Source organism: Ylistrum balloti, unplaced genomic scaffold (genome assembly GCF_031769215.1).
Source record: "Ylistrum balloti isolate Yb309-2 unplaced genomic scaffold, AGI_CSIRO_Ybal_v1 Utg369668, whole genome shotgun sequence".
NCBI lineage: Eukaryota > Metazoa > Mollusca > Bivalvia > Pectinida > Pectinidae > Ylistrum > Ylistrum balloti.
Genome location: NW_026781915.1, coordinates 994,359 through 1,013,791, shown reverse-complemented (window position 1 = coordinate 1,013,791; position 19,433 = coordinate 994,359). Strand labels below are relative to the sequence as shown.

At 34.7% G+C, this 19,433-nt stretch overlaps 2 protein-coding genes across 2 annotated transcripts; both read left to right on the top strand.

Moving 5' to 3' along the window:
• The first annotated feature begins 10,649 nt into the window (after window positions 1–10,649).
• LOC132560715 (2-(3-amino-3-carboxypropyl)histidine synthase subunit 2-like) lies at window positions 10,650–15,892 on the top strand. The gene is made up of 7 exons (XM_060225395.1): window positions 10,650–10,709; window positions 10,838–11,001; window positions 11,289–11,401; window positions 11,629–11,849; window positions 12,258–12,932; window positions 13,515–13,688; window positions 13,829–15,892. The coding sequence occupies exons 2-7, from the start codon at window positions 10,843–10,845 to the stop codon at window positions 13,957–13,959; spliced, it is 1,473 nt and encodes a 490-aa protein (XP_060081378.1). The 5' UTR covers window positions 10,650–10,709; window positions 10,838–10,842; the 3' UTR covers window positions 13,960–15,892.
• A 573-nt stretch (window positions 15,893–16,465) lies between these two features.
• Window positions 16,466–18,970, top strand: LOC132561104 (small integral membrane protein 7-like). The gene is made up of 5 exons (XM_060225838.1): window positions 16,466–16,605; window positions 17,675–17,716; window positions 17,936–17,991; window positions 18,212–18,302; window positions 18,757–18,970. Exons 1-5 carry the CDS (start codon window positions 16,580–16,582, stop codon window positions 18,770–18,772), a joined length of 231 nt encoding a protein of 76 aa, XP_060081821.1. The 5' UTR covers window positions 16,466–16,579; the 3' UTR covers window positions 18,773–18,970.
• Window positions 18,971–19,433: the final 463 nt, after the last annotated feature.

Below are 19,433 nucleotides of genomic sequence, written 5' to 3'. Positions count from 1 at the left end.
GTTTTTCCTCTGCAGGTGATAACCCATTGTCTCATGATGATAAATTATGACACAAAAGTGGTTATTTGCGATCCTTGGTGTACTCGTGTTGTAAAACTGACCATTATCTTAGGCCAAGAAAGGTATCGGGTGCCAAATATTTGTAAAAGGTATTGATTGACAATGATAAGTAATATGTATTTGTCCTTGGACGAAACTGACGGGTGTGTGCAGATATTTGCATCGATGTCGTTTGTAATATCTTTAAAGCCGTAAGACTTACAGAACAAACAAACTGAAATTGTTTCATGAAAAAACACAAGGTTTTTATTGAAGATTATCGAAATTTTAAATAGGCACTTTTTGTTAAATTTGGAGCCACCCTCTCTTACCAGAGACGTATATGTGTTATATATGTCTCTGCTCTTACCGTGCATTATCCTGTATCAAACCAGGGTTAAAACTTTGGGTGACCCGCCGTTTTACAGGGAATTACTGGGAATAACGGACGTCTACTCATAACAAGACAGGTAATGAAGTACAATTTCCGTCTTAAACAATTAGTTTACTGTGTTTCTGAATTATCAGTTTGGTGCATTGCATAGCAGGACGAATGAGATGATATTATACGTCCCTGAATAAAGTCATGCAAGAGCCTCGTTTGGAACCTACGCTAGTTCATATTAGTGTAGAAAGCTGATATAGCTCAGTTGTATAGAAGTTCTTAAAACAGTGCTTTACTGGTTGCGTTATGATTATAACGTACTTCTATTATATAGTATTAAACACTTTTTTGACGGAGGTACAAATCATACTTAGATAGCATACACCCTTAAATACGTATTGATTTTGGAAATGACAACGGCTTCTTTCATAGACAGGATTTAGAAGAGAGTCTGGGAACTGGATTGCTAGTAGAAACACATATTTTCAAAAAGGAAGCAATCTGACAAAGGGGCGTTATATACGTAGTTATGACCGACTGCGACAACTCAGTCGGATCTGAGGTGCTTGGTCCGATGGTCTCGCGGCGACTCGTGGTTCGCAGGGAGTTGAAATGGACTAGTCTGTGCTATCACTGGTGTATCCTTGTGCAATTGACACTTAACCCTAATTGCTTTAGACAGCGTACGAGACGGACCTCCCGTATGTTGTTCATGTGTAGCCAGCAGCTACTAGAAGGAGACCCCGCCTCAAAATGACAATGGCTGTTCAAGGGCGATAAACCCAGAAAAATAATTACAAATAAGCTGCATTATTCATGTTTAACCCTGCCTTTTTATTTTGTTCTTCTAATTCATCGGACAGAACCTAGTTCCCACACATAATGTGTCGACTCGTATAGGTGACATGATCATATATGATCTAAATTATACGTACTTATGTCTGCTATATACCGTGTAGCTTTGATATTTATGGCTGTGATTTTACAAACTATAGACTAGTTTACTTTATATCAGACAGAAGTATAACGGTAGGTTTACTTAATCTCATTTAAAAGTCAGTATGAGTCATTCTCTAGTGATCTATCACACATCTGTAACAAAATACAACTTCAGAAAAATATACAAATGCTGATATATAGTTTACACAACCCATAAAATTGTCTGGATATATTATTCTATATTCAGAATAATCATTTATCTAGTTACTTTTCTGTCATTTTAAACATCTAAAATGATATATTTTATTGGATGTATTCATGCTCAAAATATTTACGCCTACGACACTCTGTAAATATAACTATTACTGTTTAAGATGGACTCTCCATATGTTTACCTTGATTTCGCTGACGTGTATGCGAGCGGTAGAATATGTTTGATCGCTTGTAAACTTTACAGATTTATGTAATTTATATGACGGATATATGCCCGTAATAAATTCCATGTAAAAGTGCCCCAGGTGTTAACCCTGATACTGGTTAACGCATCCTCAGCTTCACTAGGTTTGCATCTGTAAAGTGTTCTGATCAACGGAGCCAAAAAGCGAAAGAAACATACTATGTATTGCGTCATCTTTTAATGACGTGTATAGCCCGGACAAGAAAATGGCAGTAACTATAACAGATGAGCTTTAGGGGTACAGATGTATCACTCTTCATCCGGAGATGTAAATGTGTATGTGTACTATGGATATTGTTGGGCAAGAGTTTAAGAAAATCAACAACAAATCGTAGTAACTTCGTCAACAAAGTCATAAACTAAAGAAGAAGAAAAAACATTTAGTATGCAGAAATCGTGATCTCCGTCCGGTATAGGTAGACTAAGAACAAGAAATGCCAAGACTGGATCAAACAAAGGGCTGTAACTCTGGTAAAAAAAGAGATGGAAATTGATTTGATACGATCAACTCCATCATTTTATTATACAAGTGTACACAGTAAATAATTCCCGTTTACTGAGAACGGACAAGAAAACAACACTTTTACACCTAGTAAGGAGAAGAAAAAGTTCTGGCACCATAATCCCGTGTAATAAGAGAATGTGCAGAGTTTAATGAGAGTAGATGGAGAACTGACCAGGTTTTGACCATACTATCAGAATAATGAAAAACAATAATAAATGTGGCTCCCTCATCCTAAGTCATGTGCACGTGTGTGCTGCATGAAAGTTACCCTGAAGAGACAAGAGATATGACTCGTGCAAGAAAAGTTTAAAATAAAGCTAGACAACACGTCATAGTAGTAGCCACAATGATAAATCAAATGTCAAATTTACTGCAGCCTGATGTATTCGGTTAATACAGAGATATTCGGCAATGCAACATACCTGTTCTGCCCGTGTGTCTTTGTTTTCTATCTCTGAGAAATATCACCATCAGATCTTCCCCGGGAAATTTCTTTCTTGGTGTGCATATATAGAAGACCTTTCCGAAGAATTTAAACGTCTACATGTAGTTTTATAAAACTATATGTAATTTTCATACCAAAAACTACAAAAAAGTATACTTCACGTGATGTTATCGAGGACCAAGCGACCTTACAGATGAATTCACCTCGTGTACTCTGTCAGATGTCGATTTCAGATACATTTCAATATAAAGTGAAATGTCACCAATCAGATAAACGCACATCTGCCCCGAACTAGAACGCCTAACCAGCTCGATGAGTCCACGAGATTTGGATATGTGTAAAACAAACAAAAAAACAAGGTTGAAGATAATATAAACACCTGTCTCAAGGTGACACTCTGCTCGCCACAGTCCAAGATCCGGGAACATTTTTTGCACTTGCAATTACCACATGTGGTTGTCAAAACCTATGTTATTAGTGTACAACGAAAAAAACCACGTCTGCGAGAATAAGGTGTTCGTTCATCTGTGGCCGATAGCCTGATAGTGTTTTACGGAGCTGTACACTGGCATTTTATACATTTCAAAAAAATACTTTAATACCTATATATATTTAAGTGCTTATCTATGAATATTTAGGTTTGCTTCTAAAATCATAGCATTGATTAAGTCCAATCGTTAGAGATCATAAATGGTATTAATTTTGGAACCTGAGTAGTTCTCTCCCCATTATGTACTAGTGTTCATTTTGAGTAATGATAACGACTGTTATACGGCATAGAACATGCACTTCGAAGTTAGGTTAATTTTACCACGCTATGGACATGCATGTAACTTAGGCATATATTTTACCATATAAGGAAATCGGGTGTTAAATAATTTTGAAATAACTATAATTTTGTTTGTAAGGTATTGATTGCCTGTTAATTTTATTGGCTTGCTATAATTTGTTTGAGCTTACGTGTTATGAAGCTAACAACGGTTTTTTGGTGTGTCCAGTGATGTGAATACTATTGATATCTGTTATGTAACCATCAATCGTGGCTGGATTCACCTCCACAAAGACATGTATACATACATCAAGTGCAGACAGATTTTACTGGTAGATGTACATGGCGTATTTAAATACGTTTTCAATTTCCAATTTGATTCTCAGTCGTCATTGTAAGTTTTTTTCCACTGTATGCATTTCTTTGCACTTTTGAAACAGCATAACCCGTTCCTTCCAGGGGAGAACGGTTTCATTTTGAAGTGTTACATAACCCGTCCCTTTATGTGGGAGAACGGTTTCAATTTTAAGAGTTACATAACCTGTCCCTTCCTGGAGAGAACGGTTTCAATTTTAAGAGTTACATAACCTGTCCCTTCCTGGGGAGAACGGTTTCAGTTTGAAGTGTTACATAACCCGTCCCTTTCTGGGGAGAACGGTTTCAATTTGAAGTATTACATAACCCGTCCCTTCCTGGGGAGAACGGTTTCAGTTTGAAGTGTTACATAACCCGTCCATTCCTAGGGGAGAACGGTTTCAGTTTGAAGTGTTACATAACCCGTGCCTTTCTGGGGAGAACGGTTTCAATTTGAAGTATTACATAACCCGTCCCTTCCTGGGGAGAACAGTTTCAGTTTGAAGTGTTAAATAACCCGTCCATTCCTAGGGGAGAACGGTTTTAGTTTGAAGTGTTACATAACCCGTCCCTTCCTGGGGAGAACGGTTTCAGTTTGAAGTAGAACCAAAATGTCCCTTTCTGAGGAGAATGGTTTCAATTTGAAGTATTACGTAATCTGTCCCTTTCTGAGGAGATCGGTTTCAATTTGAAGTATTACATAACCCGTCCCTTTCGTGGGAGAACGGTTTCAATTTGAAGTATTACATAACCCGTCCCTTTATAGGGGGAATGGTTTCAATTTGAAGTATAATCAAAATGTCCCTTTCTGAGGAGAACGGTTTCAATTTGAAGTATTACATAATCTGTCCCTTTCTGGGAAGAACTTCCAGCGGTTTCAGTTTGAAATATTACACAATCTGTTCCTTTCTGGGAAGAACGGTATCAGTTTGAAGTGTTTTTGAATTATCTGAACTGTTTTGAACCTTTTTTTCGGTTGTCTACTTGAACCACTACACCCACTGACAGCCTCTACCTGTCAGGTATGAGACCTTATCTAACTACCTCTCCGATTATTTATGTCACAAGTTGTTATTCCATAAGGAGGCGTAACAACCTATAAAAATGTTAAAGGATGTCGATGACCGAGATGCGTGTAGATACCACGGTATCACATTCAGTGGGTGTCCGTCTAGATTCCTCTGTACCCATGATAATATACGTACATAAAAATGTTAAAGGATGTCGATGACCGAAATGCGTGTAGATACCACGGTATCACATTCAGTGGGTGTCCGTCTTAAAGTAGTAGTAGTAGTAATGTCTTATTTAGATCGACATCCGCATGTATTCGAGGTAAATGCGTGTGTTGGATGCAAGAGTTTTTTGGGAGCCTCCTTTTGATAGAGCGGAAGAGATGTCGAATTTATAGTGTTACCACACTGAAGTAAACTGCCGAAGGTAATTCAACAGGTCACCCAATCCGGTCACATTATACCGAAAAACCAATCTGACCGTCTCGTTTTCAAATATCGACACTATTTTGAGAGGGGTTGAGTGGCGAAACTGGACATTCAGGGTGGGTTATAAGAGAGATAGCATCGAGATATAATGAATAATTTAAAACACAACTGGTATATATTTCTCCGCCATGGGACAGAACCTAAACCTTCCTTACGGGTCCAGGGATACGTTGCCGTATTTTAGGGATGATGCAATGGGGAGAGGAGGTACGGTTTTTATATCATGTAGAGCTGCGGTATTGCGTGTCTAAATAGGGAAGGAATTCTAGTTCGCTAAAAGGCTGAAAAACCGTAATAGTTTACGTAAACCCCGTTAAATAAATAAATAAATAAATAAATGAAAGGAACACCGGTTCTGTATTACAGTATTTCATTAATTAATAGATGATAGCACGATTGTTACATCTAAGTGCCATGATCCATGTTTCATGGGTGATCATTCCGTATGACACATTGTTATTGTATTATTAGATTGTGAGACAAGTAAGAATCATTATGGAACCCGGATAGGGTTTTACTTGGATATCAAAAACGTTTTCTTATATCTCGAGCTCATAGTTCGAACCGATATCTCAGCCAGGGAGGGTCTCAAGTACTTTTGTGATACCGAAACAGATACCTAGTAATCAAATCGTTACAGGAACGACGGAGGAACAATAGGAAGAAAAAATAAACAAAACTAATGAATAAATAGTCCTAGAACCAAATAACTTCAAACTGAAATCCTTCAGTACGAATCCTAAATTTTGTTAACCTTGCAATAATTTGACTCGATCTAATCCTATCTCCTTAATTCGTTTTCAGGAGGCGTTTATAGAGATATGAGTAACGTATTTACAAAGGGATGATAAGAGTCAATATTCCAAGAGGTAAAAAAAACGTAAACTTGAGTTCCGTGTGATATCTGGAATGAATCTTATCTCAAAGTGACATTTGTAAATCTAAGTAAATATGTCGTATGTACATTATGAGTTCGGCGAAATAAACGCGCGAAATATTTTATGTAGCCGAGTAACTGAGCGGTCCTGGGATGGAATTTCATTAAGGATTGAACAGATTACACCTTTCGAAAGTCATGCAGCAAAGAAGCGGAAAAATAACCGAAAAATATTCTTTTCAAACAAAGAGATCAAACGGATTTTTCAGTATGAATCACATGTTGACTGCCTGTCACACTTCCCCCATATAAATAATAAGTTTTATCACACAAACCAAAACAAATTACAAGCTTTGTCACAAAAGTCACAATATTTACCACACATAGCACTAAGAATATAAATACATTAAAAATCACAATATATACTATACTCATAAAACCTGGTATACAAATCACAAGTCTTACAGCATAAAACCACAAGAAAATCACAGACACAATGTTTATCACATAACTCACAAGTCTTACCACACAAATCACATGTCTTACCACACAATGTACAAGTCGTACCACAAAATCACAAGTTTTAAATCACAAAATACAAGTCTTACATCACAAATTAGTCTTACCACACCATTCACAAGTTTTACCACACAAATCACAAGTCTTACAGCGCAAAATCATAAAGCTACCAATAAAACTCATAAGTCATATCACACAATTCACAAGTCTTACCACACATATTGCAAGTCTTCATACAATCACGATGCTTATCACACAGATCACATTTGTTATCACACAATTAACAACTGTTAATATATACAAATCACAACGCTTACCACACAAATCACAATGCTTACCACACATATCACAATGATTACCACACAAATCACAATGCTTACCACACAAATCACAATGCTTACCACACATATCACAGCGCTTACAATACAAATCACAACGCTTACCACACAAATCACAGCGCTTACCATACAAATCACGTCTTACCATACAAATCACGTCTTACCATACAAATCACGTCTTACCATACAAATCACATGTCTTACCATACAAATCACAACACTTACCACACAAGTCACAACGCTTACCACACAAATCACGTCTTACCATACAAATCACATGTCTTACCATACAAATCACAAGTCTTACCACACAAATCACATGTCTTACCATACAAATCACATGTCTTACCATACAAATTACATGTCTTACCATATAAATCACTTAATGTTTACAATGTTAGAAGTTTTATTCCCTTGCCATTGGCATAGGACATATATTCTCTACTACACCTTTAACCTGCCACGGATAGACAGTCGCTTATTATGAATAGAAAAGTCAATAGTTTAAATGAATACATTCACAATGAATCATCTGTTAGTCATGTTATATAAACTATAAAGTGTTGTTTGATAATATTCACAGTTCATTAAACTAACTATAAGAACAAAAACATGTTTGTATTTCATAATCTCCTGTGTAACACGTGGAAAATATTTATATAGCACGCGGTAGATTTCAGTCGGGTGACACAATGGTCGGATAGCATTAGCTCAGATGTCCCAGTCTGACAAAGTTCTAAAACACGTGCTGTATGTACCTGTATTATATGTTTCTATGTAACATACAAATGGTTTCTATCTTACAAAACTACTATAAACGGTAAATGTTTGACATCCAAATTGCTTACCTGGTCGTTGTTTACAATAATCCTTTTAAGAAATATACTCTCCGTGGGAAAACACTGTTTACGCTGCTCAACAACTTCTAGTTAATGTAGAGGAGTTAATTTAGGCAGGTACATGGGCCCAGGTAAAACCAATTAACAGGTACTTGACTTGGTAGGACACTCTCACTAAAGTTTATAGAGTCAGTTGTCCGGGTGAAAATTGGTGTACCGTTTCCCTGAATAAATATGTTTACCTTTCAAGGTCTCACCTGTACTACCAAGATGACTAATTTTGATTACAGTTACCTGTATAGCTAATTACATGAGGTACAACAGTTAAAATGTATTTTATCATCCAACATAGTGCTCTGTCCCCCTCCCCGCGTAAATACTACCCACCAGGGCATTAACTTCAGTCATTATTCCCTGTCAACAACACGTAATGATCGGACGAGGTTAAAATTTTATGTTTATTTTATTTTTACAAATTGGTCGCGAGACGATAAAGTGACCGGTGTCCTCACCTGTGTATTGTACTTACAGTCGTACCTAGAATGTTTTCGCTTGTATTTTACGTCTTACCGAAGGCTGTTATTCTATTTATCAGTCAATATTTACTTTGTTCCAATGTTGAATCTGTATAAAATATCCGACACATGGGGATTAAAAAAGTATTGATAGATAATATATTTTAAAACACTGTTTTAAACTTTTTTGATTAAATAAACCTTAATTTAGACGAACAAGAGGCCAAATTGGCGGCATTGGTATGTATTTTTTTTCAAAAAGACATTAAAACCTAACATCATTGGCCGTCAATGTGAGTCTAAATCCAATTAATTTAATTAAACCTTTAAAACCAGCAAGTAAATAACATTTAAGGCGACATATTATCCATCTACGACTATATCACTCAACGGTGGTCTCAAAAAAAAGAGAAAGAAAAAAAGGATTTCTGTAACCTTGAAAGTGAATTAGGGTTTTTCTGGGGTTTTTTTTTTCTGTCTCTATTTCAGGAATCTACCAGCCAAATATCATTATGCTGGACCTTAAAGAACTTTTGGTTGATCAGAGGAAGTTGTTGGAATGCTTAACAATTTTGGCCCCCGTGCCAAGATTATTGACCAATGCTAGTTTTTTTTTCTCAAACACTCTTTGTCAAGCTACATCCCAGTAACCTACCAGTCAAATAACAAATTAGAACCCCGTGACCCTGACCAATGGTAAATTCATTTCTTTTTAGTAGACTTTGTTGGCTTTCATCCAAAGAATCGTTCTGTCGAATATGTTAATTCTAGGCTTTTTTGTCAATCAGAAGAGGTTGTTTGAATGTGTTAACAAATTTGACCTCTGTGACCTTGATTTACGGTCAAACATTGTCGGGCATCATATTAGCATGAAACATACTATTCAAATTTCTAAAATATGTATTCAGAAGAATATATATGATTCTTGTTTTATTGTCGTTTATTTTAAATATATTTTCTTTTAGATATAACTTCATTTTTGTAATAATTCAGTATATCTTGTTTTAATGTGGCCCTTTTCTTTCAATAAAGGTATACAAATATGTAGTGATATTCGTCTGTTTTTTTGTTACTTTGATGGTTTTCAAATATATTTTCTTTTAGATATAATTACATCTATAATAATAATACAGTATATCTTCTAATTAATGTGGAGGATAAAACCCTTTTCTTTCATTATACAATGCAGTGCATTCAAATATGTAGTAATATTCGTCTTCTTACGTTTCTTATGATACATTTTTGTGTTGTTCATATTTTTTAAAGTTAAATGCAATTTTCAAATTCATTAAATACTATCGCTTCATTAAGTGTGACATTCAACACATTCATTTTCCCATTCCTGACTAAACTCGCGCTGATAGCGGTTAATTCTTGGTTTAAACGTTCTAAAAACGGTAGCAGCAGCATCGACAAAGTTTCATTTTTTCTCAAGAATTAGATTGACAAAATCTGTCGTAATAAGATCTCAGTGTCTATTGCAATTCATGTAACCTTTTAAAAATCCTCTTTCTGGCTTCTGTCCAAAGATGTAATCAATTCAGCACCTGTTAATGAAGAATGTATGGAGAATTGAATACAGGGAAATATTCACATGTAAATGTATATTTTTGAAAAGTGTATATCTGTATAGACCTCTAACTGACACCATCGTTGTTTATTTGATTAAATTATGATTGGAGATAAAAAGAACAATTATTTCTGCATGTAGAGTCGCCTGTGTGACTTTTCAATTTTCATTAAATTATTTTCTTTACAAAGACTCCACTTTCAATGTATTAATCATTTTCATCGGAAGTGTTTCTGACATGTTGAACACAATGTTTTAAAATAAATCACTTAGCATGATTAGTAATTAGCTTGCTCGCTACGTCAGTTCTAAAATTGAAATCATCAGCTAGTAATAAATACGTTTCATCATCGATAAGTTAAGCATTTCAAACTTGATTCTGTTAAATCTTTTTCTGCTACAGTATTTTTTACAGCATACATTCATGTATGCTATATATTTAATTTTCACCATTGTTGATAATTTTCACTATGATGAAAACTTTGAACATAGATTGTTTATACTATTTCGGAATACTGTATCCCGTCTACCCATTCGTATAGTAGTGTTTATTATGTCCGGTTAAGCGAACGCTTGAAGAGGATTTACAGACACCTTAAGCAGGATTTTGACATCGACAACATGAGACTTAACATTATTTCCACGTGAGAAAAGTGGTCTGTACACTAGTTTGCCTATTTTGGTTTTGTTTTATGTGTAAGTAATTTTATATTTGATATTTAAAAACCGAAACATCTGACAAAGAAATGTGATGAACGGCTTTGTCGTTAAATTTTCGTTCCAGTGAAAATGTCGACTGCAGCATTTTTCACAGCAGATGAGGTGTCTTTGGAACGTAAAGCTGATGTTGATGTTGAAACATGTACAAGCACGGCAGCCACTGAAATTGATGAAGTGTACGAAGTAAACAAATGTATACGATGGATACAACAGAGGAATTTGCAGAGGGTAATACCGTAATAGCAAACAATAAAAAATGGGTTAATAACATGTTTCAAAATGTCAGTTTGGGTAATGAAATATGTGTCGTACACTTAAAGGAGTTAATTACTGATATACAAAACTCTTTAGAGAAAAACAAAACAGTATGATCACGTGATTGCCAACTTCAAGTACTTTATGTATATATATATATATACAGTATAGACGTAAACTAATAAACAAGATTTAACAATTACGTAAACAATACAATTCTCATTATATTAAAAGTCGATCCTGCCACACTATTACTACAGGTGGCACTACAATTTCCTGATGAGTTGATGTGTGATGCTGTATCTGTGACGTCGGCTATCAGTAAGGCAGTAGAGAGCCAGGTGTTTATACTGGGCGACACATCATATGGCAGGTTCGTTAATCATCATCATTCCATTTATGAATTATGTCAGTGGCAGTGACATTTTATAAAACTGTTACATCTTAGAAAAAACAAATTCACTTTAAAACTTCGGTCAAAAGCAATTTCATGTGCTAAACAACTTGTGTGTTAATGGACATGCTGTTTTATTTTGAATTTATTACGATAAGTCTATTCTACAGCTGATATTGTGTTTAATGACATGCTACCATTTACAGCTGCTGTGTAGACGAGGTAGCTGCACAGCACTACAATGCAGACAGTCTCATCCATTTTGGTCGTACCTGTCTGAGTCCCACCCAGCGTCTTCCTGTTCTGTATGTGTTTGGCCGGTCACAAATGGAGGTGGCAGACTGTGAAGAAAAGTTTCGGGGTTGGTTTCATGACACCACTAGTCCAATTGTCCTGTTGTATGGTACAGTGTACAGTCATGCCATAGGTAAGTATTATTATGGACAGGAAGAATTAAAATCATAATTTTGTATTGCATATATTATATTGCATTATCAGCCTTTAGGAGATAACTGTCATTAAAATTTTGAGTCTATGTCACATCTCTCTAACTGGGTGTACAGTTTCAGATTCTTTTCCAAAATAATGGTGTTAAAATACTTGTTGATGCAAATTTGTGTATGATTCTGTAATAAGGACAAGGCAGAATAACACAAGTAATTTTGCTCACTCAGACAAGCTTTGAAATGAAGAATAATACAGGGCTATAACTGTGGACAATTAATGTGCTGCCATATGAAGTACCATTTCAGCTGAGCACTGAAAATGATATGGTGCAGAAAGTATCGTGTGACACAGATGTTATTTAATAATATTTATCTGTTCTGTATTTCAGACAAAATAACAGCAGCACTGGAAGCAGATTATCATCATTTAGTGGTCTCTGTCCTTGACATTCCCAACCATTGTAGTACATACCTTCAAGGCCAAGGAGACTGTACTTCATGTCAGAAACAAGGGTTAAAGGTCACAAAATGTGGAAGGACGTTTTGGTTACCAGAGGAATGTAACCTTAGCAACTACAGCATGTTTTATATTGGATGTGAAAGTTTGACTTTAACCAACTTGATGATGACGTTTAATACAAATCTCTTTTATTCCTACAACCCTTCATCACAGGTATTTCGCAAGGAATGTGTCAATATCAACAGGAAACTAATGAAGCGATTTTACATGATTGAGAAAGCAAAGGATGCACACATAGTGGGAATCGTTGTGGGCACTTTAGGCATCAAAGATTATTTACAGGTTATTAATCGTCTGAAAGACATCGTAAAGAAATCGGGAAAGAAGAGTTACACTTTTGTCGTTGGGAAGTTGAATGAGGCAAAGCTGGCCAATTTTATGGAGATTGATGTGTTTGTGTTGGTTGCATGTGCCGAGAATTCTTTACTGGATTCGTCTGACTTCTACAAACCCATTGTGACGCCATACGAGCTGGAGATTGCTTGTAACACAGAAAGAGATTGGACAGCAGACTATGTTACAGACTTCAGAAGTCTCCTTCCAGGTCAGTAATTTGTAATTTACCATATTTCATACATGAACCCAGGTATCTGCTTTCAGTAATATTATGATTTTGGCAAGGTTAGGATGCTGTTGAAATTTATGCGTGTTTTTGGTAGAGATAATCTTTCATCCTGCAGGTGTGAATAAGTGCAGTTATGACTTCTGTATGAGGAAATTTATCTCACTTCAAAAGAAAATATGTTCTTTTTCTCTTTTCCTTCTTGACCTTGTCATATATGCAAGGTTAATGTGAGACAGAATATCTTGGTATTGGGACAAGTGTGGATCAGTCCTGGTTGAGAATTATCAGATTTTCTGTTACAACCATGTTGGTTTGGTTATGTAATGTCAAAGTATAGCAATTTCCAGTGAAGACTGAAGTATAATGATAAAAGTGATTATGACTGAAAATATTATTGTATCTGTATTACATGTGCTGTCTTTGTTTGTTTACTGTTACCAAACCTAAATCTTTCAAAACAAAGTCTAAAAATACAAGAAATGCTTTACTGACTACTTTGACAGAAATTACTGATTATTATATTGCAAACTTTACAAACATGTATCTTGTGTACTTTTTTAGGTGGTGATAATTATGTTGCTATGCCTGACACGTTCGAGGCACAGACAGATGTTTCTTTGGTAACTGGCAAGCTGCGAACTATAGGGGTGACAGAAGACAAAGACATTGTCTCCACAGCGATGATACCTAGAAACCAAAATATGGCTGTTTCTGAAGTGCCAGCGGATACTGCAGGCAAGATTTCTATGTTAAACATTCTCATTTCGTTACTCCCAAAAACTACATTTTTACAGGATATTTTGTCATGTCAACTCAACACTACTATTTTCATTCACATTATCATTCAATACAACAATGATATTTTTCTTTTTCAGGGGAATATCTTGCATCACGGTCCTGGAGAGGCTTGGAGCAGAAGTTGGGTGAAACAGAGGTGACAAAAGCTTTGGAGGGACAGAAAGGGATAGCTGCTGGATATACCAATGAACCAGAAACAAACAGTTGATCTAGAATTAAGATGGTTATTACCTTGTAATATTAATGATAATGTGACACAACAGTTTTTCAGGCTGTATATATGTAATCAGTTTATGACTAATGATGGTACAATTTTCGGAACATGAAGCACAAATACTGTTTGTAGAACTTGACTTTTATGTAGGGCTGCAATTGCTATGGTTCTAAGTATTTATCATATCGTATTTAATAATCATAAAAAGTTACAAACTAGTGTTTTAATGACAATATTATGAATATTCCATAAAAGTTCATCTTGGAGTAATAGGATAAAATCGGTTACATTTTTGTCGGTGAAATATAGGAATTTATCAGTTTGATAAAAACTTTAATCATCACTACAGTGCGGAATCTTATATCATGACTACCGTAGATAGAAATTTTCCAGGATGATGTAACTTTTGTAGTTGTGTCCAGTCAGGATGGTGTTTTTTTGTCACTGCTTTGAAATTAGCTGAATTTCAATTTGGACACAAATGAAGTGAAGGTTGAATATCAAGCTGGTTTTATATCAAATCTTTATTGTGTGAAATGTTCCAATTTGGAGTTAAAATAGTTTTGTAAGTGACTCTTACCAACTAACAGTATGAAATGGCACCATTTTGTTTTCAAGCAAAACATCATATGCTAACATCAAATTACCTGCTTATATATCTCAAACATTTTTGGACACCTTGTCTTGGCCTTTTTCCTTTAACAGTGTATTGAAAAGCAAATGTGATTGCTTCTCGTTAAATTTGGATGCTGCTTTATCTTATGTATGGATCAGCTTTTAATTCACCCCACTTACCAGAGTATAGTTTTGGCATATTGTACCGGGGAAATCACTTTGTGAGTGTGTCTCTACATCAGTCCGTCCATGTTTCATCCACAAATAGAGTTTATGTTCACTCCATGGCATCAAAACACTAACTTCTACACCAAATAAGGTTTTGGTGGTCAAGGTAGAAGGTCAAAGGTGACTCTTGACCACTTTTGAAATAAAAAGCTGCTTTACAAGAAATTTCAAAAATCACTGAACAGATTTACTGAAGATTCAGCACTCAGCAATTACAAATAATCACATGATACCAATGACCACTTATTTCTTGATCCAGATGTAGAGGGTATATATATATACAAGCCCCGTCTCACTTTGACTTGCTGATCCAGGAAGTATATCTATGTGAGTCGCTGCTCCACTTGTTTTTCCTTCATGTATGTATCAAGAAAAGAAAGTTTAATTGTTTCCAGTTAAATATCAAATGTATTTCTCTCATATGATGGAATATATCTATAGGTTTCACCTGTGAAAAATACAGATATTCTGTCATACTTGTGAAATGTATATAATGTTAAATGGGAAACCACTATCCCCTATATCTATGATCATTGTCTTTTGTCAGACACCATCTATGTAATCTAATAACAACTGAATGCATTCTGATCATGTCTATTGGACCCTTTAATAATACACCTGTCTTCAAATATGAACTTTGATGTTAAAACCGAGAATCATAAAGATATTGGTTTGTGTTTGACTCCAGTGTTTGAATATTTCTTGACATATGAGTCTTCTGAAATGTATTTATAAAACTGCTGTATCATTTCCCTCCCTGGAATTTGAATGCTCTGTGATCTGTGGGGGGAATACACTATAAAGTTATTAAAGGGTTACGAGAATTAAAATTCTTGGATTTTGACTTGTAAATGAGGCTATTTATTTGACTATGTTACGCATAAAACCATTTTGGGAATGCTCATAGTGTTCCTATTTTAATTTGTACTATATCTGGTGAGATCATATTATTGGACAGATAAATCATACTATATTGCTTACACTCTCATAACATGAAAATATCATGAGAAATTACTCTGTGTTGTCTACAATAAATTGATGACAAATCATTGTTCATTTATTCCAATAAACTGATGACAAATCATTCTGTGTTGACTCAAATTAATTGATTACAAATCATTCTGTGGTGACTCCAATAAATTGATGGCAAATTATTCTGTTTATGACTCTAAAAAATTGATGACAAATTGATTCAGTCTGTATTGTCTACAATAAATTGCTGAAAAGTCATTCTGTGTTGACTCGTATAAATTGATGACCAATATTTCTGTGTTGACTAAAATAAGTTTGTGACAATTATTCTGTGTTAATACTCCTCTCTGAAATGTGTGACAATATCTCTAATGGGAATTCTTATACTGTTTAATACAAGTTGTGTTAGCTGGTGATTGATTTTATGTAAGATTAAAGTGAACATATCAACAAGCCTGAAGAGTTTACCTATTATTATTTTTTTAGAACTTAAAGCGCATACACATGGCAGCATGTGACAGACTATAACGTACTTCACAGGAAATTCATCCAAAAGAAATGAACTTGGAAATTTGGTGTTTGGAAGGAGAGATACATTTCTCAGTCTATTTTAAATGTGTCTATACGAATGCGCCTTGCTTCAAGCGTTCGTCTGATTATGATCTCTGCCAACATGTCAACTTCCGTTTTTTTCGGAGACACGTTTACTAATGTAATAAGCCAAATTGAATGAGGAATTTCACACAGATCGACCCGTGTATAATTATTGTGATGTAGGCGAAAGAAAGAAGTGGCAACAATGATTTCTGATCTGATCTTGTTTGGGTAGGTGAATGAATCGTTGCTGTAGAATTAACAGAAAAATATCACGCAGATTTAGACCACTTTCCTCTACACATACGAGGCCACTGGTCGGACGATTTGTTATATTATCTGACATAATACTGTGTCGACTGCTCACTATGGAAATAAAACACATTTTTAATGACCGAAAAGTTTTGTCTCTAAAATGGTAATTAATGCTGTTAATCGCATTTATCATATTATTGACATTTACATTCTAAAATGAACATACTACATAGTGAATAAGAATGTTAATATCATAATAAATTTGAATAATAACATTAAATTATCATTTTAGACAGTCATTTTCTGTCTACTCTGGGGCTGGAGAGATGAAGCCTAATAGGGAAAAATAGAGCAAATTCTTTAAAATCATTCCTCTATAAGAGTGTTAAGATTGTCTCAATTTCATATGAAGCATTCTTGTATAAAGGAGAAGGACTTTTAATTAAACAGTGGATCTCCGATATAGGTTCATATAGTGGAAATATAAATCTTTTAAATGCTTTTCATTTAGCAAATTAAACCAGCTGATTTTGCTATTTACTACACCAAAAAATAAACATGTTCCTATGGCTTTGCACAACTTATACACAATCTGGAATAAATTTACTTATTGCTAAAAACAGAAATTAATATAGTTAAGCAAGATTAGCAGGTAGGTGTTGGAGGTTAATCAATGAGGGGTAGTTATTTAATTAATGATATCCAACATGGGTAGGAAGAAGAAAAGTGAATATGTTTTGTTTTGTTACTGAAATCTTCATATATATATACATTGTTTCTGGTTTAATGCTATTACTTTTTAATTCTCCTGTTTATTGAATAACTTTTTACTTTTTATTAACCATTAACATTTCTATAGAAATGGTAAGGGTAGTTTAAATAATCAGAATTATTATGTGGAGCCATTGACTATTTGTTCAGAGCTAATAAACATTAACATTTTTACCTCTATCAGATCTTTGTCAGTTTGAACAGTTCTCAGTTATGAACAAAATTTCCAATTCCCTGCTACACCTTAATCTTTTGTATGCTCTCTGATTTTCAGGACCTTGATGGTCAATGCTTGTGCAGTTTTGAACTTTAAATTGTGAGTATTTAAATAATGTAATATCAATTTAATGGACATCAGTAATTTAGATATTTTATTATTTTAAAAGTTTTTTACACTCAAAGGATTTGCAGAAAATGTTTGATATTCATCAATTATTACTTCTGAAAGTTCAGATGGGTATTGTATCATGTTTTCCATATATATATATATAAATAGGTGTTTTCATTTTCCAATTTCATTCCTTTCTTTTTTTAGGAAAAAGGGACAGGGACAACCTGATACATTTGGAGCCATTGTAGAGCCAACTGTTGGTGAGTAGTCTTATGCTAATTTATTGATTGCAAGGTTGCAGGTTAAAAACAAAATGTTCACTTAGTTGACATGTCAAACCAGCTTGATTCTTTATCAGTGTACCTGGTGTGTGTTGTATTTGATTGAGGATTGTCATTATCAGTAATTGTTGATGCTGTGTAGTGTATATTGTGTACATCTTGATGCATTTAAATGGCACTTACGAGTCATCTGTTACAGGTGATAAAGTGCGAGAGTTCCTGCTGAGTTTGCGATACTTCAGGATCTTCATAGGATTGTGGAACCTCTTTGTTATGTTCTGCATGCTAGTGTAAGTATTTATTGTTACAAGATTGGTCTGATTAGACCTCAGCCCTGAACTGAATTAACACAGAAATTCCTTGTAAGGTCTAATGTAAGGAATAAGATCAATCATATTTTCCTCTTGACAATGGAAGTAGGAACTAAAATTTGAAAAAAATCTTTTAAAAAGGTCAAAGTACCTAAACTGTATAGTTAAACAATTGTGAATATTAGAATTACTTTTACTTGTTTTGAATCTTTCCTTGTTTACCAGGGTATTTAGTTTATATGTTCAAAATTTGATATTCCTGGCAGTATTTACAAATTTTATCATTTTCAGTATGGTGTCTGCTCTCACCATGCATATGTTTGGACAGTATGTGGTTTTAGAAGGCTTGTTAATTTTTCGAACTGGCAAATCACAGTGGTATAGATGCCTTCAGTGTACCTTAACGATTTTAAATATTTGCATATAATTTCAGGTTCTTTGGACACTGAGGATGAAGATCAAGTCAGTGATATAAGTGGGTTGAAGACAGCTTATAATTGGATGATGTTTACAATGGTTAACTGTCCAGTTTGTAAACACGATATTGTGTATATGTTCATGTGGACTCATCAATGGCGGTAATACATTTGTACGTCATATAAAATATTCTTAGTTTATTTATTTCATAAATAAATGTTTTGATATCATACATTTTAGTGTTATGTTTGTACAATATTAGTAAGAAGACTCCAGAGCATACCTGTACAAGCAATACTTTTGATGGTACATGACAGGAAAAGGCATGTGTAATAGATGTTACAAAAAGCATTTCAGAGACTATATTAATGTTGTGATATATACAATATTGTTTACTATTGGTAGATATTAACATCTTCTCACAGTTCCCAATAATCTTGAAAAAAAAAATGCAATTCATTCTATGAAGTGATCACACCTGGTCTCATTAGCCAACCGTCATCAGATGGTGGGCTGTTCAAATCACACGTTGTCTGTAAGTGTGTTATCTTTGCTTCCAAAACTATTATATCTTTAGAGGTACTAGATGGATAATTTTTAAATTACATGTGTAGGCTCCCCTTGATTTTTGGTTATGTATACTCATTTTGGGACTGATATGAAAAACAAAATGGTAAAGGGTGGCCATCTTTG

Excerpts from the sequence above, each read along its gene's own strand:
- LOC132560715 (XM_060225395.1), top strand. The coding sequence starts at position 10,843 with ATGTCGACTGCAGCATTTTTCACAGCAGATGAGGTGTCTTTGGAACGT. Across the intron at positions 11,402-11,628 it reads GGCGACACATCATATGGCAG|CTGCTGTGTAGACGAGGTAG; the intron begins GTTCGTTAATCA and ends TACCATTTACAG. Across the intron at positions 13,689-13,828 it reads AGTGCCAGCGGATACTGCAG|GGGAATATCTTGCATCACGG; the intron begins GCAAGATTTCTA and ends TTTCTTTTTCAG.
- LOC132561104 (XM_060225838.1), top strand. The coding sequence starts at position 16,580 with ATGATTTCTGATCTGATCTTGTTTGG. Across the intron at positions 17,717-17,935 it reads GCAGTTTTGAACTTTAAATT|GAAAAAGGGACAGGGACAAC; the intron begins GTGAGTATTTAA and ends TTCTTTTTTTAG. Across the intron at positions 17,992-18,211 it reads CATTGTAGAGCCAACTGTTG|GTGATAAAGTGCGAGAGTTC; the intron begins GTGAGTAGTCTT and ends CATCTGTTACAG.